The 17,415-nt window shown below is 41.2% G+C and overlaps 1 protein-coding gene across 4 annotated transcripts in view; it reads left to right on the top strand.

The window, feature by feature from the left end:
- LOC135475949 (dynein axonemal heavy chain 5-like) overlaps window positions 1-17,415 on the top strand; it is a 71,812-nt gene that overhangs the window by 52,048 nt on the left and 2,349 nt on the right. For all 4 annotated transcript variants that reach the window (XM_064755919.1, XM_064755920.1, XM_064755921.1 and 1 more), the window contains 18 exons: window positions 214-440; window positions 1,235-1,353; window positions 2,083-2,531; window positions 2,990-3,205; window positions 3,557-3,694; window positions 4,065-4,192; window positions 4,639-4,807; window positions 5,273-5,428; window positions 7,961-8,299; window positions 8,504-8,608; window positions 9,773-10,026; window positions 10,538-10,728; window positions 10,877-10,998; window positions 11,467-11,788; window positions 12,464-12,690; window positions 14,722-14,994; window positions 15,665-15,927; window positions 16,961-17,330. In XM_064755919.1, the coding sequence (XP_064611989.1) occupies window positions 214-440; window positions 1,235-1,353; window positions 2,083-2,531; window positions 2,990-3,205; window positions 3,557-3,694; window positions 4,065-4,192; window positions 4,639-4,807; window positions 5,273-5,428; window positions 7,961-8,299; window positions 8,504-8,608; window positions 9,773-10,026; window positions 10,538-10,728; window positions 10,877-10,998; window positions 11,467-11,788; window positions 12,464-12,690; window positions 14,722-14,994; window positions 15,665-15,927; window positions 16,961-17,330 (4,068 nt within the window). The remainder of the gene's footprint in view (window positions 1-213; window positions 441-1,234; window positions 1,354-2,082; window positions 2,532-2,989; window positions 3,206-3,556; window positions 3,695-4,064; window positions 4,193-4,638; window positions 4,808-5,272; window positions 5,429-7,960; window positions 8,300-8,503; window positions 8,609-9,772; window positions 10,027-10,537; window positions 10,729-10,876; window positions 10,999-11,466; window positions 11,789-12,463; window positions 12,691-14,721; window positions 14,995-15,664; window positions 15,928-16,960; window positions 17,331-17,415) is intronic.

Raw genomic sequence — 17,415 nt, forward strand, 5'->3', positions numbered from 1 at the left:
CATCTCATTAGTGTTATCTTGAGACAAATGTGTCAAAAATTCTACCTTTCATTACTAAGAAGCATTGAGATGAATTTTTAAAATCAGTGAAGATCAAGCAGTACTCAAAATCCAAAACAAAACAGTTTAGACATGTTTCATATTTTGGCTAGCGTGTACCTGTTCCTATCAGAGACACTCACCTCTACTTGTATGACCCTCTCCTATCATCAGGTGGGGGAGAAGTTCCGTGCCCGAGCCCTCAAGTTCCCAGGGTTGATCTCAGGTTGCACGATGGACTGGTTCCAGCGCTGGCCTAAGGACGCTCTCATCGCTGTGGCTGACCACTTTCTGTCTGGGTTTGACATCAAGTGTGTGCCAGAGGTGAAGAAACAGCTGATACAGACCATGGGCATCATTCACGACGGGGTGGCAGAAAGCTGTGTTGATTACTTCCAGAGGTTTGTGGCAGTTCTCAACAGCAATTCACTTCTAGTTGGGCATTCATGGTTATGGGTGGAGAAAGCCTGCTTGATTCGGATGTACAGCCACAGGCAAACCTACAGGAGCTGTAGTCCAACTCGTCACTGGACAAGGGTCAATATTGTAGTCTGCTGGGTGTCCAGCACATGATGCAGTGCAATGTTGGTTTGTGATAGTGAGTTATGATAGTTACAGTGAATATTTGTAGTTTGAAAACAGTGCATGAACATGGAATTGGTGGTAGTTGCGTTACGTCGTTGTGAAGGTGCAGTGTGTAGATGCAGATTTTTCAACTTTTTTAATTTCTTGTATACTATATATGTGATGATGGCTATTTATTTTTGTGTTCTATAAGTTGCATCTTACAGCCTTGACCTGGGACGAGTCATACCAAAGGCTTTAAAGATAGCACTTGTTGTTGCCTCACTTGGTGCTCAGCATTGAGGGGTTAGATCAAGGAGAGTCATATACTGCATGTTCTTGTGGCAGTGAGAGTCCATGTTGCCAAAGTGCTGCCGGCACTGAAGTCATGCCAAAGACACCAGACATGATCTCCCACCCAGTCTGATTACACTGACTCCGGGACAAACAGTCCTGTTTGCGTGCTCTAACCTAGCTCTCAGTGCTGAGCATGAAGTGAGGCAACAACAAATAGCAACTAAAGTCTTCGGTGTGACCTAACTCAGATTTGAACCTAGGCCTCCGGACTTTGAGGCCACCAAAGAGGTTAATAGCATTTATGGAGTGTAATGGTGAAGTACTTGTTTGCTAGGTACCGACGATCCACCCATGTTACTCCCAAGTCTTACCTGTCCTTCCTGAATGGATACAAGAACATTTACTCTGAGAAACATGCTGAGATTGGGGACATGGCGAACCGCATGAATACAGGTATGGTCAGACATTTCTGTAAACCACATGAATACAGGTAGGATCAGGCAATCCTGCTAACCACATGTATACAGGTATGGACAGACAGTTGTGTAAACCACATGAAGACAGGTGTGGTCAGACAGTTCTGTAAACCGCATGAATACAGGTATGGCAGACAGTCCTGTAAACCGCTTGAACACAGGTATGGTCAGACAGTTCTATAAACCGCATGAATACAGGTATGGTCAGACAGTTCTGTAAACCGCATGAACACAGGTATGGTCAGACAGTTCTGTAAACCGCATGAATACAGATATGGTCAGACAGTTCTGTAAAACGCATGAGTACAGGTATGGTCAGACAGTTCTGTAAACCGCATGAATACAGATATGGTCAGACAGTTCTGTAAAACGCATGAGTACAGGTATGGTCAGACAGTTCTGTAAACCACATGTATACAGGTATAGTCAGACAATTCTGTAAACCACATAAATACAGGTATAGTCAGACAGTTCTGTAAACCACATGTATACAGGTATAGTCAGACAGTTCTGTAAACCACATGAATACAGGTATAGTCATAAAATGCTGTAAACCGCATGAAAACAGGCGGGGTCCAGCAATTCTGTAAACCAAATGAATACAGATATGGTCAGATAATTTTGTAAAGTGCAAGACTATGGGTATAATTAATTTAACAGTAGGGCAGTCATGGTGAACTACTTCATGATTACTTGTTCTTTTCAGGTCTGGAGAAGTTAATTGAGGCATCACATGCAGTTTCTGAACTGAGCAAAGAACTAGCTGTGAAGGAGAAGGAGTTAGCTATCGCATCAGAGAAAGCAGAGAAAGTTTTACAAGAGGTGACTGTCAAAGCCCAGGCCTCAGAGAAAGTGAAAAACCAGGTGCAGAAAGTCAAAGACAAGGCCCAGACGATAGTGGACTCAATTGCTCAGGACAAGGCCGTGGCGGAGGAGAAGCTGGAATTAGCGAGGCCTGCCCTGGAGGAAGCAGAGGCTGCCCTTAACACCATTAAGCCGGCGGATATCGCCACTGTCAGGAAGCTGGGCAAACCCCCACATCTCATCATGAGGATCATGGACTGTGTCCTCATTCTGTTCCAGAGGAAACTCGATTCAGTTACCCCAGACCCGGAAAAAGTGTCCGTGAAACCATCTTGGGGAGAGTCGCTCAAGGTTTGTGGTCATATATTGTCATTGTGTATATAATAAGAAGTGGTCTGGTTTTCAAAGTTAGCCAGTAAATGTATATTTTTTTATTAAACTTACTGATGATCGAATTATAAAATTATGAATTTTTGGGCTATAATTTTTTTTTAATGTGAGTGTACCAATATGTTTTTTTTTAAAAAGTCCATATATGTGTAAGTCATGTTTTTGTGTTACAACTGAAAAATGATCTTACTGGTATTTCAAAATTTCCTGTGCTTCTTTATGGCTCTATGTAGATGTATGTGCTTGTCAGTAAGGTCAATGGTAAGAATAAGGGATTTCATATAATGGAAGCTATCCTGGATCTGAAAGGACGTGAAGATGCCTTGGAAATGTTGATTAAGTGTATTAACATTTCTCGCTGTATCACTGTACACACTGTGCTAACCTGTACACATGACCTCTACCTTTGTCCCTCTCAGATGATGGCTGGGGGTGGCCTGCTCCAGTCTCTTGTCTCCTTCCCTAAGGACACGATTAATGAGGAGATGGTGGAGCTGCTAGAGCCGTACATAGAGATGGAGGATTATAACCTGGACACAGCCAAGAAGGTCTGTGGTAATGTGGCTGGCCTCTGCTCCTGGACTAAGGCAATGGCTGCCTTCTTCAGCATTAACAAGGAGGTCCTTCCCCTCAAGGTGAGACTGTGGACACCATGTGAACTGGGGAGATGTTGTGGGGAATTGACATGGACGGAAGTGCAGGGGAGTAGACCCATTGTCAAAGTAGTCTGTTCACAATGATGCTAAAGCTTTGCTTTGATTTGAATGGCAACAAATCAGTAATAGGGGGTATAGACAATACAATACTCATAACTAATATGGCTGAAAATTCTAGTCTTAGTTCAACTTCAGTTACATTTGAATATACATGTAATAGGGAATGATACATATACAATGACCATTATATCAGTGTTAGAAAAATCAACTGTATTGTGTCCGTTCTAGGTCAAACACTGTAACACTATGGCAGTTTTGTTTTTCTGACAGGCTAACTTAGCTGTGCAGCAGGCTAGGCTGGAAGTTGCTAATGGTGACTTGAGTAAAGCCCAGGCTCAGCTGGATGAAAAGGAGGCGGAGTTAGCTGTTGTCAGGGCAATGTATGATGAGGCAATGAGAGAGAAACAGGTTTGAACTTTTGTCATAGCATTTCGTATAACAGGGTTATCAAGCTTCTGTAACACCTTGGAGCATTGTTTAATATTGAATATTGGTTGTGTGACCCCTGAATACATAAGTTGTACAACTGTGTTTGAGGATCATAATAACCAAGTTTAAATGTATGAAGTATTTATTTGTTTATTTTGTTATTAATTTCATCGGTGTTAAATGCATTACTCAAAACTGTTTCACTTTGAAATGTTTCTCCTGAGTTTTGTAATACTGTCTATGTATAAATCAGTCCTGATTTAATGTGCACATTAATGTCCCGTCTAAAGTGTCAAACTGTACAATAATTTTACTTTCAGATAAGGCATACTTCTGATTTATATTTCAGACTTTGTTGGACGATGCAGAAACATGTCGACGCAAGATGAATGCTGCTTCGGCCTTGATCAACGGCCTGGGGGGTGAGAGAGAGAGATGGACAGAGCAGAGTAAAGAGTTTAAAGAACAGATCGGCAGGTAGGTCATCACGGGGCATAAGATATTGGTCCGTGCTGTTGTATGGGTTTGGTTATGTTAGGGCATGTCAGTACAGAACATGTCTTTCACTTGTAAGGTTTTGAAAGTGTGCATGTTCAGGTAGGTATGGCTTTTGGGTAGAACTTATTTGTTGCTTGTACTCCACTGCTCACTACTTTGACTGCTTCTTTAAGTCTTTATGTTTGTCAGGTATCGGGTATCTGACAGTCAGGTGTCAGGTATTGATGGTGGTTTGCTCCGGACACTCTGATTTCCTCAACCAAACCTTGGTGATAACCAAATGCTTATCATCATATAAGTGAAAGTATTGCATTGAACATCAATCAGATATATAAATAAATATTTTGTTACTTAACTCTACTTGTGTAAACTTTCTGTGCTAGTGTACATGTAAGTCTGGCTCATGGACCATTTCCTGATTCCAGGCTCGTGGGTGATGTGGTAATGTGTACAGCTTTCCTCTCCTACTCTGGACCCTTTAACCAAGATTTCCGAGGCCTGCTACTTAAAAATTGGATCAAAGAGCTCAAGAGCAGAAAGATTCCTTACACAGGCAATCTGAATGTCACAGAGATGTTGGCACATCCCACAACGGTAGATACTTTTACATTGTCATGGAAATAAAAGAAGCTGAGATTCAGTTTCAAGATTGTTGTTTTGTTGTTGGAATGTTGTTCTGTTGTTGGTAAAAATATTTTTATTGCCTATGAGGTATCCATTTACATTTCCAGAAACTGTGAGATGTATCATGTGTGTTCAGGGCTGGAGGAAAGAGGCGTTGGGGATGGGTTGTTGGTGGAGCAGGGGATGTGGTGTGGTACTGCATTTAATATTCCTGTGCTTGGGCTTAAAGGTTCTTTCAACATTATACCATTTAATGCGGCCTGATGACATATTTTCTAATGCTGCCTCACTGGAATGCCATGCCAAAGACACCAAATATCTCAGTATACCAGTACCAGGCCGATTAGTAGTTTAATACTCAATGCTGATTCTTATGATGAGCGTGAGAGAAAAGTTGATACAAAGAAGTACATATTTTACACATATATGTTTCAGGTTGCTGAGTGGAACCTCCAGGGCCTGCCCAATGATGAGCTGTCCACACAAAATGGCATCATTGTCACAAAGGCCTCCCGCTACCCTCTCCTGGTAGATCCCCAGGGGCAAGGTAAAAACTGGATAAAAAACAGGGAGGCTCACAGTGAGTTGCAGGTAAGCTCCTTAATGTTAAATTTTGGGTCCAAATGTGCTAAAATTGAAGTGTAAGATTGGGCACATGAAGAGTTGGGAAATGAATGTTTTGACACTTCTTTGGTGTATATTTCAAGAATTAGACTTTGTGACAACTACCTTGTGTATCACAACATGTAAAAACATTTCTCTGACAATTCAATGGTGACTTTAGAGGAGAAGAAAACATAAAAATGATGCCAAAATCAGATGAAAGAGTATCAAAACTTATTTGCTAATATGATCTTTAATATTTTTGTGGATTTTTTTTTTCAAGAGAAAAGGGTATTTGAAAATATTTTTGTATGGTGGGTATTTGGGACCAACTTTTGGTATTTATCGTTGTTGCATAATAATGTTCTATATAAGGATGTGATGCTTATCTAATAAATTTATTTGAATGTATATTTGTTGTTTATATTGAAACATATGCATTTTACCTAAATTATGATAATATTTATGAACATATTACAAATATAAATATGATCCAAGTTGAGGTTTAATACATTTGTTAGCTGAAAAGAACAAATTCTAGTGCAAAAATATTGATTAAACCTGTGTTACATCCTCATTTATGACATTATTAAACAAAGACTATAAATACCAAAAGGTGGTCCCAAATACCCACCATACAAAAATTATTTTCCAGGGTCTTTTTCTCCTTAAGGAAAAATTGGAAAAAATATTAAAGTCCACATTTAGGAATAACTTTTTCTTTTCTCCACCTTTAAGTTTTATTGGGATGTTTTTCATCAGCTTTGTGGCCATTTCTCTGTTTTTCTCTGATTTGGCCAAAGCATGGTTCTCAATCTGCCCCAGACCAGTGACTTTATTGTGCTTTTTCTATGGCTTTAAAGGATTAGTGTCCAGGCTGGTTATTTATTCATAATTAGCTACCTCTGTATATGTCGTTAAGTTGAGTGTAAAAAATATTGTAAAAAAAGTACAGTGATCTGAGTGATACGGCATTAAAATCACTAGATAATGAGACTAGGTTTTTGAATTTTTTCTGCCAACACTCTGTAGTCTCTGCTGAATGACGTCATACAAGTCCAACCTTTATGAGCTATCAGAGCTTCGCCATTTAGTTCAGTGTTAAATGGCCACACAAGTGATAACAAGCATATCAGATTTCTCCACAAAATGGTTTGCTGTTCTGCACATGGTTGTAAAAACAGGTGGTCAAAGAACCTTGGAGTTAGTTTTTTCTAGTTTCCAGACGATTTGGCCCTCGGGAAATCGTGGATTGATGGCACTAGACTGAAGGGTTTTAAACAACACAGCCAAATCTTTGCCGGGCTGGCAGGAGTTGGGATGAGAAAACCTGGCGGGCAGCTAAATTTTAACAGCAAGGAGGGAAAATCAGGCTTTACATAGAAATACATGAACTCTGGTAATAGGCGTGCCGCGTTGGTGCCAGCAGTTCATTCGTCATTAGTTTGATCAATCTTCTGTTTGCTTATAAAGTGAAAGAAAAGTAGATACAACCATGTGAGTACCAATGCACCAATGAGTGAACTTCTCACAAATTGTGAACTGTGTTTTGTTAACAAAGCAATGGCAGTTTGACATCTATGGCTATGTAAGCGGTTTCTGACCAGTTACAGCGGACGATTAAAACTGAAAAACAATCCAAGAACAATCATGTTGCTTTACTGAGTTAATGAAGAACTAATGACTGGGGTTGAAATACTGGTTGTTGAATAAAATTACTTATCAAAGGTGGGAAATGAGTGATCATACCGTTCAGAGTAGGTTCGCAAGCAATCTTATAGTGATAATCCATCTCCCATTGTTGAGTCTCTGATCCAGATTACAAAGCAAAAGAGGATTAAAGCCACCTTTCATAATACTTGTTTGCCGTGCTTGAGTAATTTCGGCCATAATATAACTTGGAAAATTAAACAGTTGTAAGAATTTAAATTAAACAGTGTAGCACAAGATAAGCAATAACTTACAAGACCGTATTGCCAATGCGGTTTGAAATGCCTGGACAAAGATCAAATTCAACATCTGAAAAATTGGATTCTGAAGTCTGGCCCGAGATGTCAGTGTCATAAATCTGAACTTCAATGTCATCCATTATGATTTCAAATTGATACGGCAGTATATTTGCTTCTGTGTAGCTAGAATCCATCTCGAAAATGACACTGATTGAAATGAATTCCCAAGTTATATTGGGCAGCTTGACTTGGATTGACCATCAATGATGTTATCCGCTGAGCTTTACCGGGCATCACGCTGGAGATCGGCTAGGGTACTAAATTCATTGATTTTGGTGGGTTTAAAGTCATAATTATGTTTCTCAGAGGTCCTCCTGACAACATACTGTTAAATAGGTTATAATCTTTGTACTTAAGACAAGTAGCTTAATTTGAACACTTATCCTTCAAGTGAGATGCTTAGCTACTTGGTGAAAGGCAATGGTTTACTCTTCTACATGTATTTTCTCTGTTATTCCTCTTGATTTTTTCCCTGTTTAAAATTTATATCTTCTATGCTTCTCTACTGTAGGTAACAGCACTGAACCACAAATACTTCCGCCAACACTTGGAGGACTCCATGTCTTTAGGGCGTCCTCTCCTGCTAGAGGACATTGGAGAAGAGCTTGACCCTGCCCTTGACAATGTCCTTGAGAAAAACTTCATCAAGGTCGGCTCCACCCTGAAGGTGAAGGTCGGTGACAAGGAATGTGACATCATGAAAGGCTTCACGTTGTACCTGACAACCAAGTTGCCCAACCCCTCGTACACGCCGGAGATTTCCGCCCGCACATCGATCATTGACTTCACTGTGACCATGAAGGGACTGGAGGACCAGTTACTGGGCAGAGTCATCCTCACTGAGAAAGCTGTAAGTTAAACAGGCTGTGCACAAGTCATTGTAAACTTTTGTCTCTTGCTAACTTTCTTTAGTTGTTATTTTTAGCTGTGATGAGCCACTTTTTTGGGGGGATAGGGGGCCCTTTTTCTTTCACCTCTGAAGTGATGTTATGCCATAATCATTCCCTATTTCCGATCAAAACACTCATAACCCATTGGCCGTTTGTGTCCCCAGGAGCTGGAAAATGAGCGAGTGAAGCTGATGGAAGGTGTGACATCCAACAGGAAGAAGATGAAGGAGCTGGAAGACAATCTCCTATTCAGACTCACAAGTACAAAGGTAAGATAAGGAACATCAGAGTAATCAGATAGGTTAATATTATTGTGTGTATTACCAATTGATTTTTGCGTCTGAATCATAAGCAATTTTTTTTTAGTTCTAAAATGACTGTTACAGAATGGTGTTTGTAGTAAATTATGCATAATGTGTTGTGTTTTTCTCCTTGTATTCCTGATCACCTCTGTTTTTATTTAATGTCCCCACATATTTCTGGTTACACCACTAGCAATTGATTATCACTGTACAGTGGTCCCTGCTGTGCTGTGTTGTCACTACCTTGTGTGTCACAAACGCTGTTTTTACCTCCATGAGTTATCATCACTCCCAGGACACTGTACAGCGGTCCCTGCTGTACTGTGTTGTTGCTACCTTGTGTGTCACAAATGCTGTTTTTACCTCCATGCGTTATCACCTTTCCCAGGACACTGTACAGTGGCCTCTGCAGTGCTGCGTTGTCGCTACCGTGTGTGTTACAAACACTGTTTTTACCTCCATGAGTTATCACCTCTCCCAGGACACTGTACAGTGGCCCCTGCAGTGCTGCGCTGTCGCTACCGTGTGTGTCACAAACGCTGTTTTTACCTCCATGGGTTATCATCACTCCCAGGACACTGTACAATGGCCCCTGCTGTGCTGTGTTGTCACTACCTTGTGTGTCACATATGCTGTTTTTACCTCCATGGGTTATCATCACTCCCAGGACACTGTACAGCGGTCCCTGCTGTGCTGTGTTGTCACTACCTTGTGTGTCACAAACGCTGTTTTTACCTCCATGAGTTATTACCACTCCCAGGACACTGTACAGTGGCCCCTGCTGTGCTGTGTTGTCGCTACCTTGTTTGTCACAAATGCTGTTTTTACCTCCATGAGTTATCATCACTCCCAGGACACTGTACAGTGGCCCCTGCTGTGCTGTGTTGTCACTACCTTGTGTGTCACAAACGCTGTTTTTACCTCCATGAGTTATCATCACTCCCAGGACACTGTACAGTGGTCTCTGCTGTGCTATGTTGTCACTACCTTGTGTGTCACAAATGCTGTTTTTACCCCCATCAGTTTGCCCTGGAGCTATGTTGCCTATAAAGTGACCATACAGTAAACATGTATGTTACAAGTGCTAGGTTTCCCTGTATAAGTTTAGCCCTGAGCTGTGTTTTCTTGCAGGGCTCCCTTGTGGACGATGAGGACTTGATCAATGTGCTGAACGTGACAAAGTCGACAGCACAGGATGTCAGTCAAAAATTACAGATTGCCGCTGAGACGGAGATTAAGATAACCAACGCTCGTGAGGAGTTCCGCCCAGTAGCGACGCGAGGGAGCATCTTGTACTTCCTGATCACGGAGATGAGTCTGGTGAATGTGATGTACCAGACCTCACTCAGGCAGTTCCTTACTCTGTTTGATCTCTCCATGGCCAGGTAATTGTCATACACATCTGTCAAAAACATTTTGTGAAAGAATTCACTCAGGTCAAGGGCTGATGGCATGGAAAGTGTTCATACCATAGTTCATAGAATTTTAAGAAAGGTTTAAGTTCATTCACCCTCTTGCAAGCATGTTCTGTCTTCAGAGTGGTCTTTTTATGCATCGCTGGGTTTCTTTGATCTGAAAAAGTTGTGGGAGGAAATTGCATGTTAGGGACATCCTGCACTTTCTTACATCATTTGCAGTGTTGCATTCATGTGGTGTATTAGGTAAATGCATAGGTCTGGCAACAACCTGTGGATGGTCATGAGTTTCGAGCCCGGTTTCCTCCCACCATAATGCTGGCCACCATTGTATAAGTGAAATATTCTTGAGTATGGCATAAAACATTAATTAAATAAATAAATAAATAAATTGAATGTATGTTGATGTAGACTACATGTACTTTGTGAAACAGGGCCCACTTTTCTTCAGAAAAGTCAATGCTGCTTTGTTCCATCGCAGGTCTCAGAAGTCTCCTATCACTCAGAAGCGTATACAGAACATCATAGAGTACATGACCTTTGAGGTGTATAAGTACGCAGCCAGAGGTCTCTATGAGGAAGACAAGATGACCTTCACCTTACTGCTGGCCTTGAAGATTGACCTCCAGGCAGGCAAACTCAAGAGGGAAGAGTTCATGACCTTCATTAAAGGTCAGTAATTTTCAAACCTGCTCCAAGTTCTCTATAGCATTGTGTTGCACTGTTAAATTATTTTTTGCTGAAATGAAAATATTTATATACAGCTTGTATAATTTGCTGTACAAATGGTATATAATGAGTAATGTGCCCTTGTCACTAGGTGGAGCTTCTCTAGATCTAAATGTGGTTCAGCCCAAACCCCACAGGTGGATTGTGGACTTGACTTGGCTCAACCTGGTAGAACTCAGCAATCTTCACCAGTTCTCTGGCATTCTTGAACAGGTACGGCTTTTCAGACACCTACATTCACATACTCACAACAGAGTTCAATGAGATGCTTATATGGTACGTAGTTTACAAGTAGACATCAAGCCTCAGAGTATTGTGACATTAAAGAAACCATGTATGTTGAAACCTTATGGAAAGTATCTGAATGCATCACCTCAGTTAGATACAGTGGAAACTGCAAAAACATATTTTTGTATAATGTCTACACACTTTATGGGATCACATTTAAGTGTTCTCCTGTAGTTGTAAATGAAGAACAGGAACAACAGAGAAATTAAATACATGTATGTACTTCATGAAATTGATAAATAACATAACTTAATATATATCTTAACATAAATATTACGCTGTTCATATGACAATCAGATGAAGACACTGTTGTTGTCCAATTAATCCAATATAAACTGAGTTCTCATCTAACTGCTCTAATATAGTTCCTTACCTGATTGTTCTCACCTGTAGGTAACGAGGAACGAGAAACAGTGGCGTCAGTGGTTTGACAAGGAGGCTCCAGAGGATGAGGTCATCCCTGATGGTTACAATAACTCTCTGGATGTGTTCCGTCGGCTGTTACTGGTGCGATGCTGGTGCCCTGACCGCACCCTTCCCATGGCCAAGAAATACATCGGGGATACCTTGGGGGACAAGTATGCAGAGGGCGTCATCCTGGACCTGGAGAGGATGTGGGAGGAGAGCGATAACCGTAACCCCATGATCTGCCTGCTCTCTATGGGTGCCGATCCCACCCCTAACATAGAGGGACTTGCCAAGAAACACAAGCTGGGTAGGTAGTGGTGTGATCATCTGCTAGAAGCTCCTACTGATCATACTACATAGGTGGTGCAGTGGTAATCCGATAGAATGCTTCCCTACCTTTAGCAAAGGAGTCCAAGGCTATATATACTCTCTTGTTCTTTCCTGTAATACATCTCACCTTTGGTGTATGTAGAAACACCTAGGTAGTGTAAGAGACATTATGGTGAAACATAAAATTGTGAGTAAGTTGATCACATATTGATAATATATGCAAATACTGTATCATAAATAAACTTGCTGATCGATATGGAACTTGGAGTGTAGGTCAGTGGATATTCTGTGGAAGATGGACCCTCACTGGTTCAGAGGATCTAGATCTCTGTGAGTTTTAGGAGCAAGGGCACCAATTTGCTCTCACTGGTATACAGGAGCGTTATTAAAGTCAGCAGGTTTGTTAGGGACATGACAAAGTGAATTATTTATCCCAGGCACTTAAGTTACTTCCACTTGTAAACCTGACCATCCTCATTAATGTGAAAAATTGTCGAGTGTAATGCTGAACACCAAGCAGATAAATGAACAAACAAAGTCTATAATAACACACGTAACAGTGCTGTTGTTTTAAGTGTGTTGTTCCACAAAGCAGTGTTTGTAAATGTGCTGGTTACAGAAACTGTACCTGTATGTGTTATCCTGTTGACAGAGATGCGGAACATCTCCATGGGTCAAGGACAGGAGGTGCACGCCCGTCGTCTCCTCAGTCAGGGCACACAGAACGGAGGCTGGCTTCTCCTACAGAACTGTCATCTCAGTTTGGACTTTGTGGATGAAGTCATGGACTACATCATAGAGACGGACGTGATCCACGATGAGTTCAGGCTCTGGGTCACAACAGAAGTCCACCCCAAATTCCCCATCAGCTTCCTACAGGTAAACTCTTCCAACTGTCAGGTGCTCATGTATGTAGTGGTAAATGTCTCAACTTTCACCAAAGTTTCTTAGACTAAAATGACTTATGTAACCTACATAATTTGAGAATATTGATGCCTTAAAGAATGTTTTATGGAGCTTTTCATATCATCATTTAAGTAAGTACATCTACATGTTTGCCAGACTGTGAACAAATGCGTTTGCCAGACTGTGAACAAGGTGTGTTTGCCAGACTGAACACAGTGGATTTGCCAGACTGTGAGCATAGTGTGTTTGCCAGACTGTGAACAAGGTGTGTTTGCCAGACTGAACACAGTGGATTTGCCAGACTGTGAGCATAGTGTGTTTGCCAGACTGTGAACAAGGTGTGTTTGCCAGACTGAACACAGTGGATTTGCCAGACTGTGAGCATGGTGTGTTTGCCAGACTGTGAACACAGTGCATTTGCCTGAATATGCGTGAGAGGAGTCTGTGAACTTGACTGTATAATTGCTAAATTTTGACAATGTTCTGCACCAGTTATCACAAAATCATTGACTTCAACAAAGAACAAGTGCAAAACAAAAAGTACCTGTCCCAATACTTGGAAAACAGCAAAGATCATAGCTCTCCACAAAGGAGGGAATAAGTCATTCATCAACAATAATCGGCCAATATCAGTACTTCCAATAATATCAGAAATAATTAACAGGCATGTACATAACTGTCTCTATGAGTACCTGGAAACATTTCAGATATTAGGCACGAATCAGTCCGGGTTTCTTAAGTCACATTCCTGTAAAACTGCTTCAATCAAAATTGCTGAAGGCTGACGTAAATCAATCGATAATGGAAATATAGTTGGATCTGTTTTAATTAGATAAGTTAAAAGTGTATATGTTCCATTACACAACGGTGAGATTCTTTAAGTCTTCATCCAGAACAGAAAATGTGTAGTTAGTGTAAAGGAGCGATCCCACGATGCCAATTTATCTCAGGAGTAGACGCCGACTTAGTCATGACAGAAATTGGGATAACCCCTGTTGTTGTTGTGTATAGTCCTACTGCAGTCCTGTTTAATTGGAGGTTTGTCTTGGTTTGTCGGGAATGAGAGAGGACCTAAGCATGAGGAAATCCGGACTGTAGTAGGTAAATACTTCCACGACTTGTGGCCAGCTAGCCCCGATCTTTCCACGATAAGTAAGAGTGTAGTAGGACAGAGGCACAACCTGTACGACTGTTCCAGTAGGACTTCTCAACAATATGATTTGTGTTCATTTTTGTTCAAAATGGTTACTGTTAAAAGCAAATATCTGATCACACAATAATTAGATTCTATGACAGACACACGAGTATTGTATGACAACAGTAGGACATGACCACGAAAACAATACCACTAATCCTAGAGTGTTCAAGGAGTATACAGGAGTGGTATGACTTTACTACGACAATGTCACGACTGTTCTAGGATTAACGTATGAGTCTATCGTGAGCTTCCCCCAATCGAGAAACGATTTTGATAATACGACTACAACATTAGGACGGCAGCACAAAATGTACAACGGAGTCCTGAGTACAACGACAGCGCTACAACTACACCATGATAATATTTACGACTTAGCACGAGTACTCAAAATTTTCAACATGTTCAAAAAAACTAACCTGACTCACCACAACTGGGCCAGATCAGCACGACCTTGCCAGGACAATCAGGACAACTCTTCAATCTTTCGCCGACAACGCCCGAGTCTCCCCGACATTTCAAGAATTTAACGTGTGACTCACTTAAATACTTAAATGTTCACAGAAATTTTGTCTGTATATGGACATAAAGGATAAAAAAGATGTGACGCCAGAAATACCCTGTAGCCTTCTACTGACAACATGGGTTATAAAGTCCACCTTAGAATTCAGAAATTTTGGAGTGCATTTAATTCCACTTAAAAAGTCTGAAAACTATGAGTGAAATTACTCTTAGATGTAGTTGTCAGCAGTGGATGCGCGTCATTTAGAACCCTATGCCTTAATGATGGCTCGTCTTTATTACTGCAGATGTGCATCAAGTTCACCAATGAGCCTCCTCAGGGTATAAAGGCTGGTCTGAAGAGAACATACGCCGCCATGACACAGGACTTCCTGGACGTGTCCAACATGCCTCAGTGGAAGCCGCTGCTGTTTGCAGTGTCATTCCTCCACACTACAGTACAGGAAAGGAGGAAGTTCGGGCCCCTTGGCTGGAACATCCCGTATGAGTTTAACGCCTCGGATTTCAACGCCAGTGTACAGTTCATGCAGAACCATCTGGATGATATGGATATCAAGAAGGTGTGGAACAATTTCTCTCGGTCTGTGCAGTATATATAGAAAACGAGAACCAGCTATTGTGTTATTGGGCAGGTTGGATAGATATTGCATAGAAAGTTTGAACAGCGTAAATATTGTTCAAGTGACAGGTGAAGGAGGCATTATGTGTGTTGACCTTTTCATTTTTCACTAGGATAGTGTGTGTGGCATTTAGACTTCTGTATAAAATTTAACATCTTGTAAATGACACAAATTTATGGGAAATTTCATGAGAAACATGAAATAATGTGATCTTGCAATGTAAAGTATGACTTCTACACTGCAGCAAACTTTGGTTTGGCATTGACTCATTAGATCCTGGGAGTAATAAATGTGTTTTGAACCTTAATAATGTATCTACAGTATTGACCCCTGACCCATGAGAGGGCCAGGGCCAGGTTTTGTAAGGTACCCAACTAGAGATAGTTTACACTGCTTTCAGTGGCCAATAAACCTGACCACTGAAATATAGGACTAAACTTCTCGAGTAAAACATTTTAGTAACACCAATCAGATACATCACTCAGTACATCAGAAGTTACATGCTGTACCCAGTGAGGAAAAGGGATTTAACACATTATCAGAGGTTTAACTTTTTTTTTTCTCAGTGAGTCTGCATATTTCTTGACTTTTGTCTTTGTTCTCCTCACAGGGTGTAAACTGGACATGTGTGCGTTACATGTTGGGTGAGATCCAATATGGTGGTCGAGTCACTGATGACTTTGACAAGCGTCTGCTCAACACCTTCTGTCGGGTGTGGTTTGGGGAACAGTTGTTCACCTCAAACTTCAACTTCTATAAAGGTTACATCATCCCTAGGTGTACCAAACTGAATGAGTACATGGAGTATATCAATGACCTTCCATCCGCTGACACACCAGAAGCTTTCGGGCTTCATCCTAATGCAGATATCACGTAAGTATACCAGTAGATTGTGTTAGCCTGAATAACAGAACAAGATGGATAAACTACCTCCTTGTCTTATGTCCATGCTGATCTGAAAGGTAATCCAGGTATATAATGGCCTTTAACAAAGTTCAAAGAGAACTCCCATCTCATCTGCCTAAAAGTGTAACCCATAATTCCTTGCGTCTGGTTGTGCAGCTTAGTAATTGAAATTGGAGGTATTTACAGAGGCAATAAACAAGCACACACTTCCCTGAGAAGTCAACTGTCAGTTCCTGTTTAAGCTTCCAGTGGTCACTACAATGCAAAAATGTAGGTCATGTTTCAAGGATCATTTGTCTGCAAGTCAAACTACAGTCTGCAGATCGTGTTTGTAGACTTGGTAACATAAATACTTTTGGGTGCTGCTAGCAGAAGGTGTTTCAGTTTTTATTTTCACATCATGTGAAATGGATAGAAATCATTCTGAAAGAGGTCAAAAGTATTTTTTACCAAATGACAGTCATGGGGTGTAGTCAAAGGTACCCACATGCATCTGGACCCAGCATTTAGTTTGGAGCTAATTTTCATAGAAATGCCAAGACATTTGGGCTACACACCTTTGTTTTGGTATGCTGCCATTACTGTAAGTTATCACAACAAAGTCAGTGGTCTAGGCAAAGGTATCAGCCAATAAAATTGTTCTGGACTAAAGCTCTGTTGAATATGCAGGACAGAGGACTGCTGCATTTCTGCTTTAAAGTTTGTCAGTCTATAATCTATGTAACTGGAAGATACGGAGACCTAAGAGAATGTTTTATGCAGCTTTTCGTATCAAGGTTTAAATACATGTAGGTACATTTGCACTACATCAGACTGTGAATGTAGTAGTTTGTATCGGGCTGTTCATCAGGCACCCGGCATATGGTGGTAGTTTCCTGTTTCCTCAGGGCATCTAGTTTTCCCCACCCATTAAACCTCTCCAGGTTATTTTAAGAGAAAAGCAAAGTGTTTCCAGGAAGTGTTTCTGGAAGTGATCAACCATTCTCTCTGTTTGCTGCAGCTATCAGTCCCAGACAGCCAAGAAGATTCTGACCACTATTCTGGAGATCCAGCCCAAGGACAGCAGTGGAGGGACCGGGGAGACCAGAGAGGCCATGGTTTACAGGCTGAGTGAGGACATGCTGGGCAAGCTACCCAGCGATTACATCCCCTTTGAGGTGAAGAACCGGCTACAAAAAATGGGAGCGCTTCAGCCGATGAACATCTTCCTTAGACAGGAAATTGACCGCATGCAGCGTGTCATCACCACCGTCAGAAACACGCTCAACGACCTCAAATTGGCCATCGACGGAACGATCATCATGAGCGAGAATCTGAGGGACGCTTTAGACTCCATGTATGATGCTCGCATCCCTAAGGCTTGGCAGAAGGTGAGAAATCTCGGTTCAGAGTGGCTGTATACATGGACCTCAATACATGTATGTCTGAAATTCTTGGGTAGAAAACGTAAATGTT

This window comes from Liolophura sinensis, chromosome 9, assembly GCF_032854445.1.
Source record: "Liolophura sinensis isolate JHLJ2023 chromosome 9, CUHK_Ljap_v2, whole genome shotgun sequence".
NCBI lineage: Eukaryota > Metazoa > Mollusca > Polyplacophora > Chitonida > Chitonidae > Liolophura > Liolophura sinensis.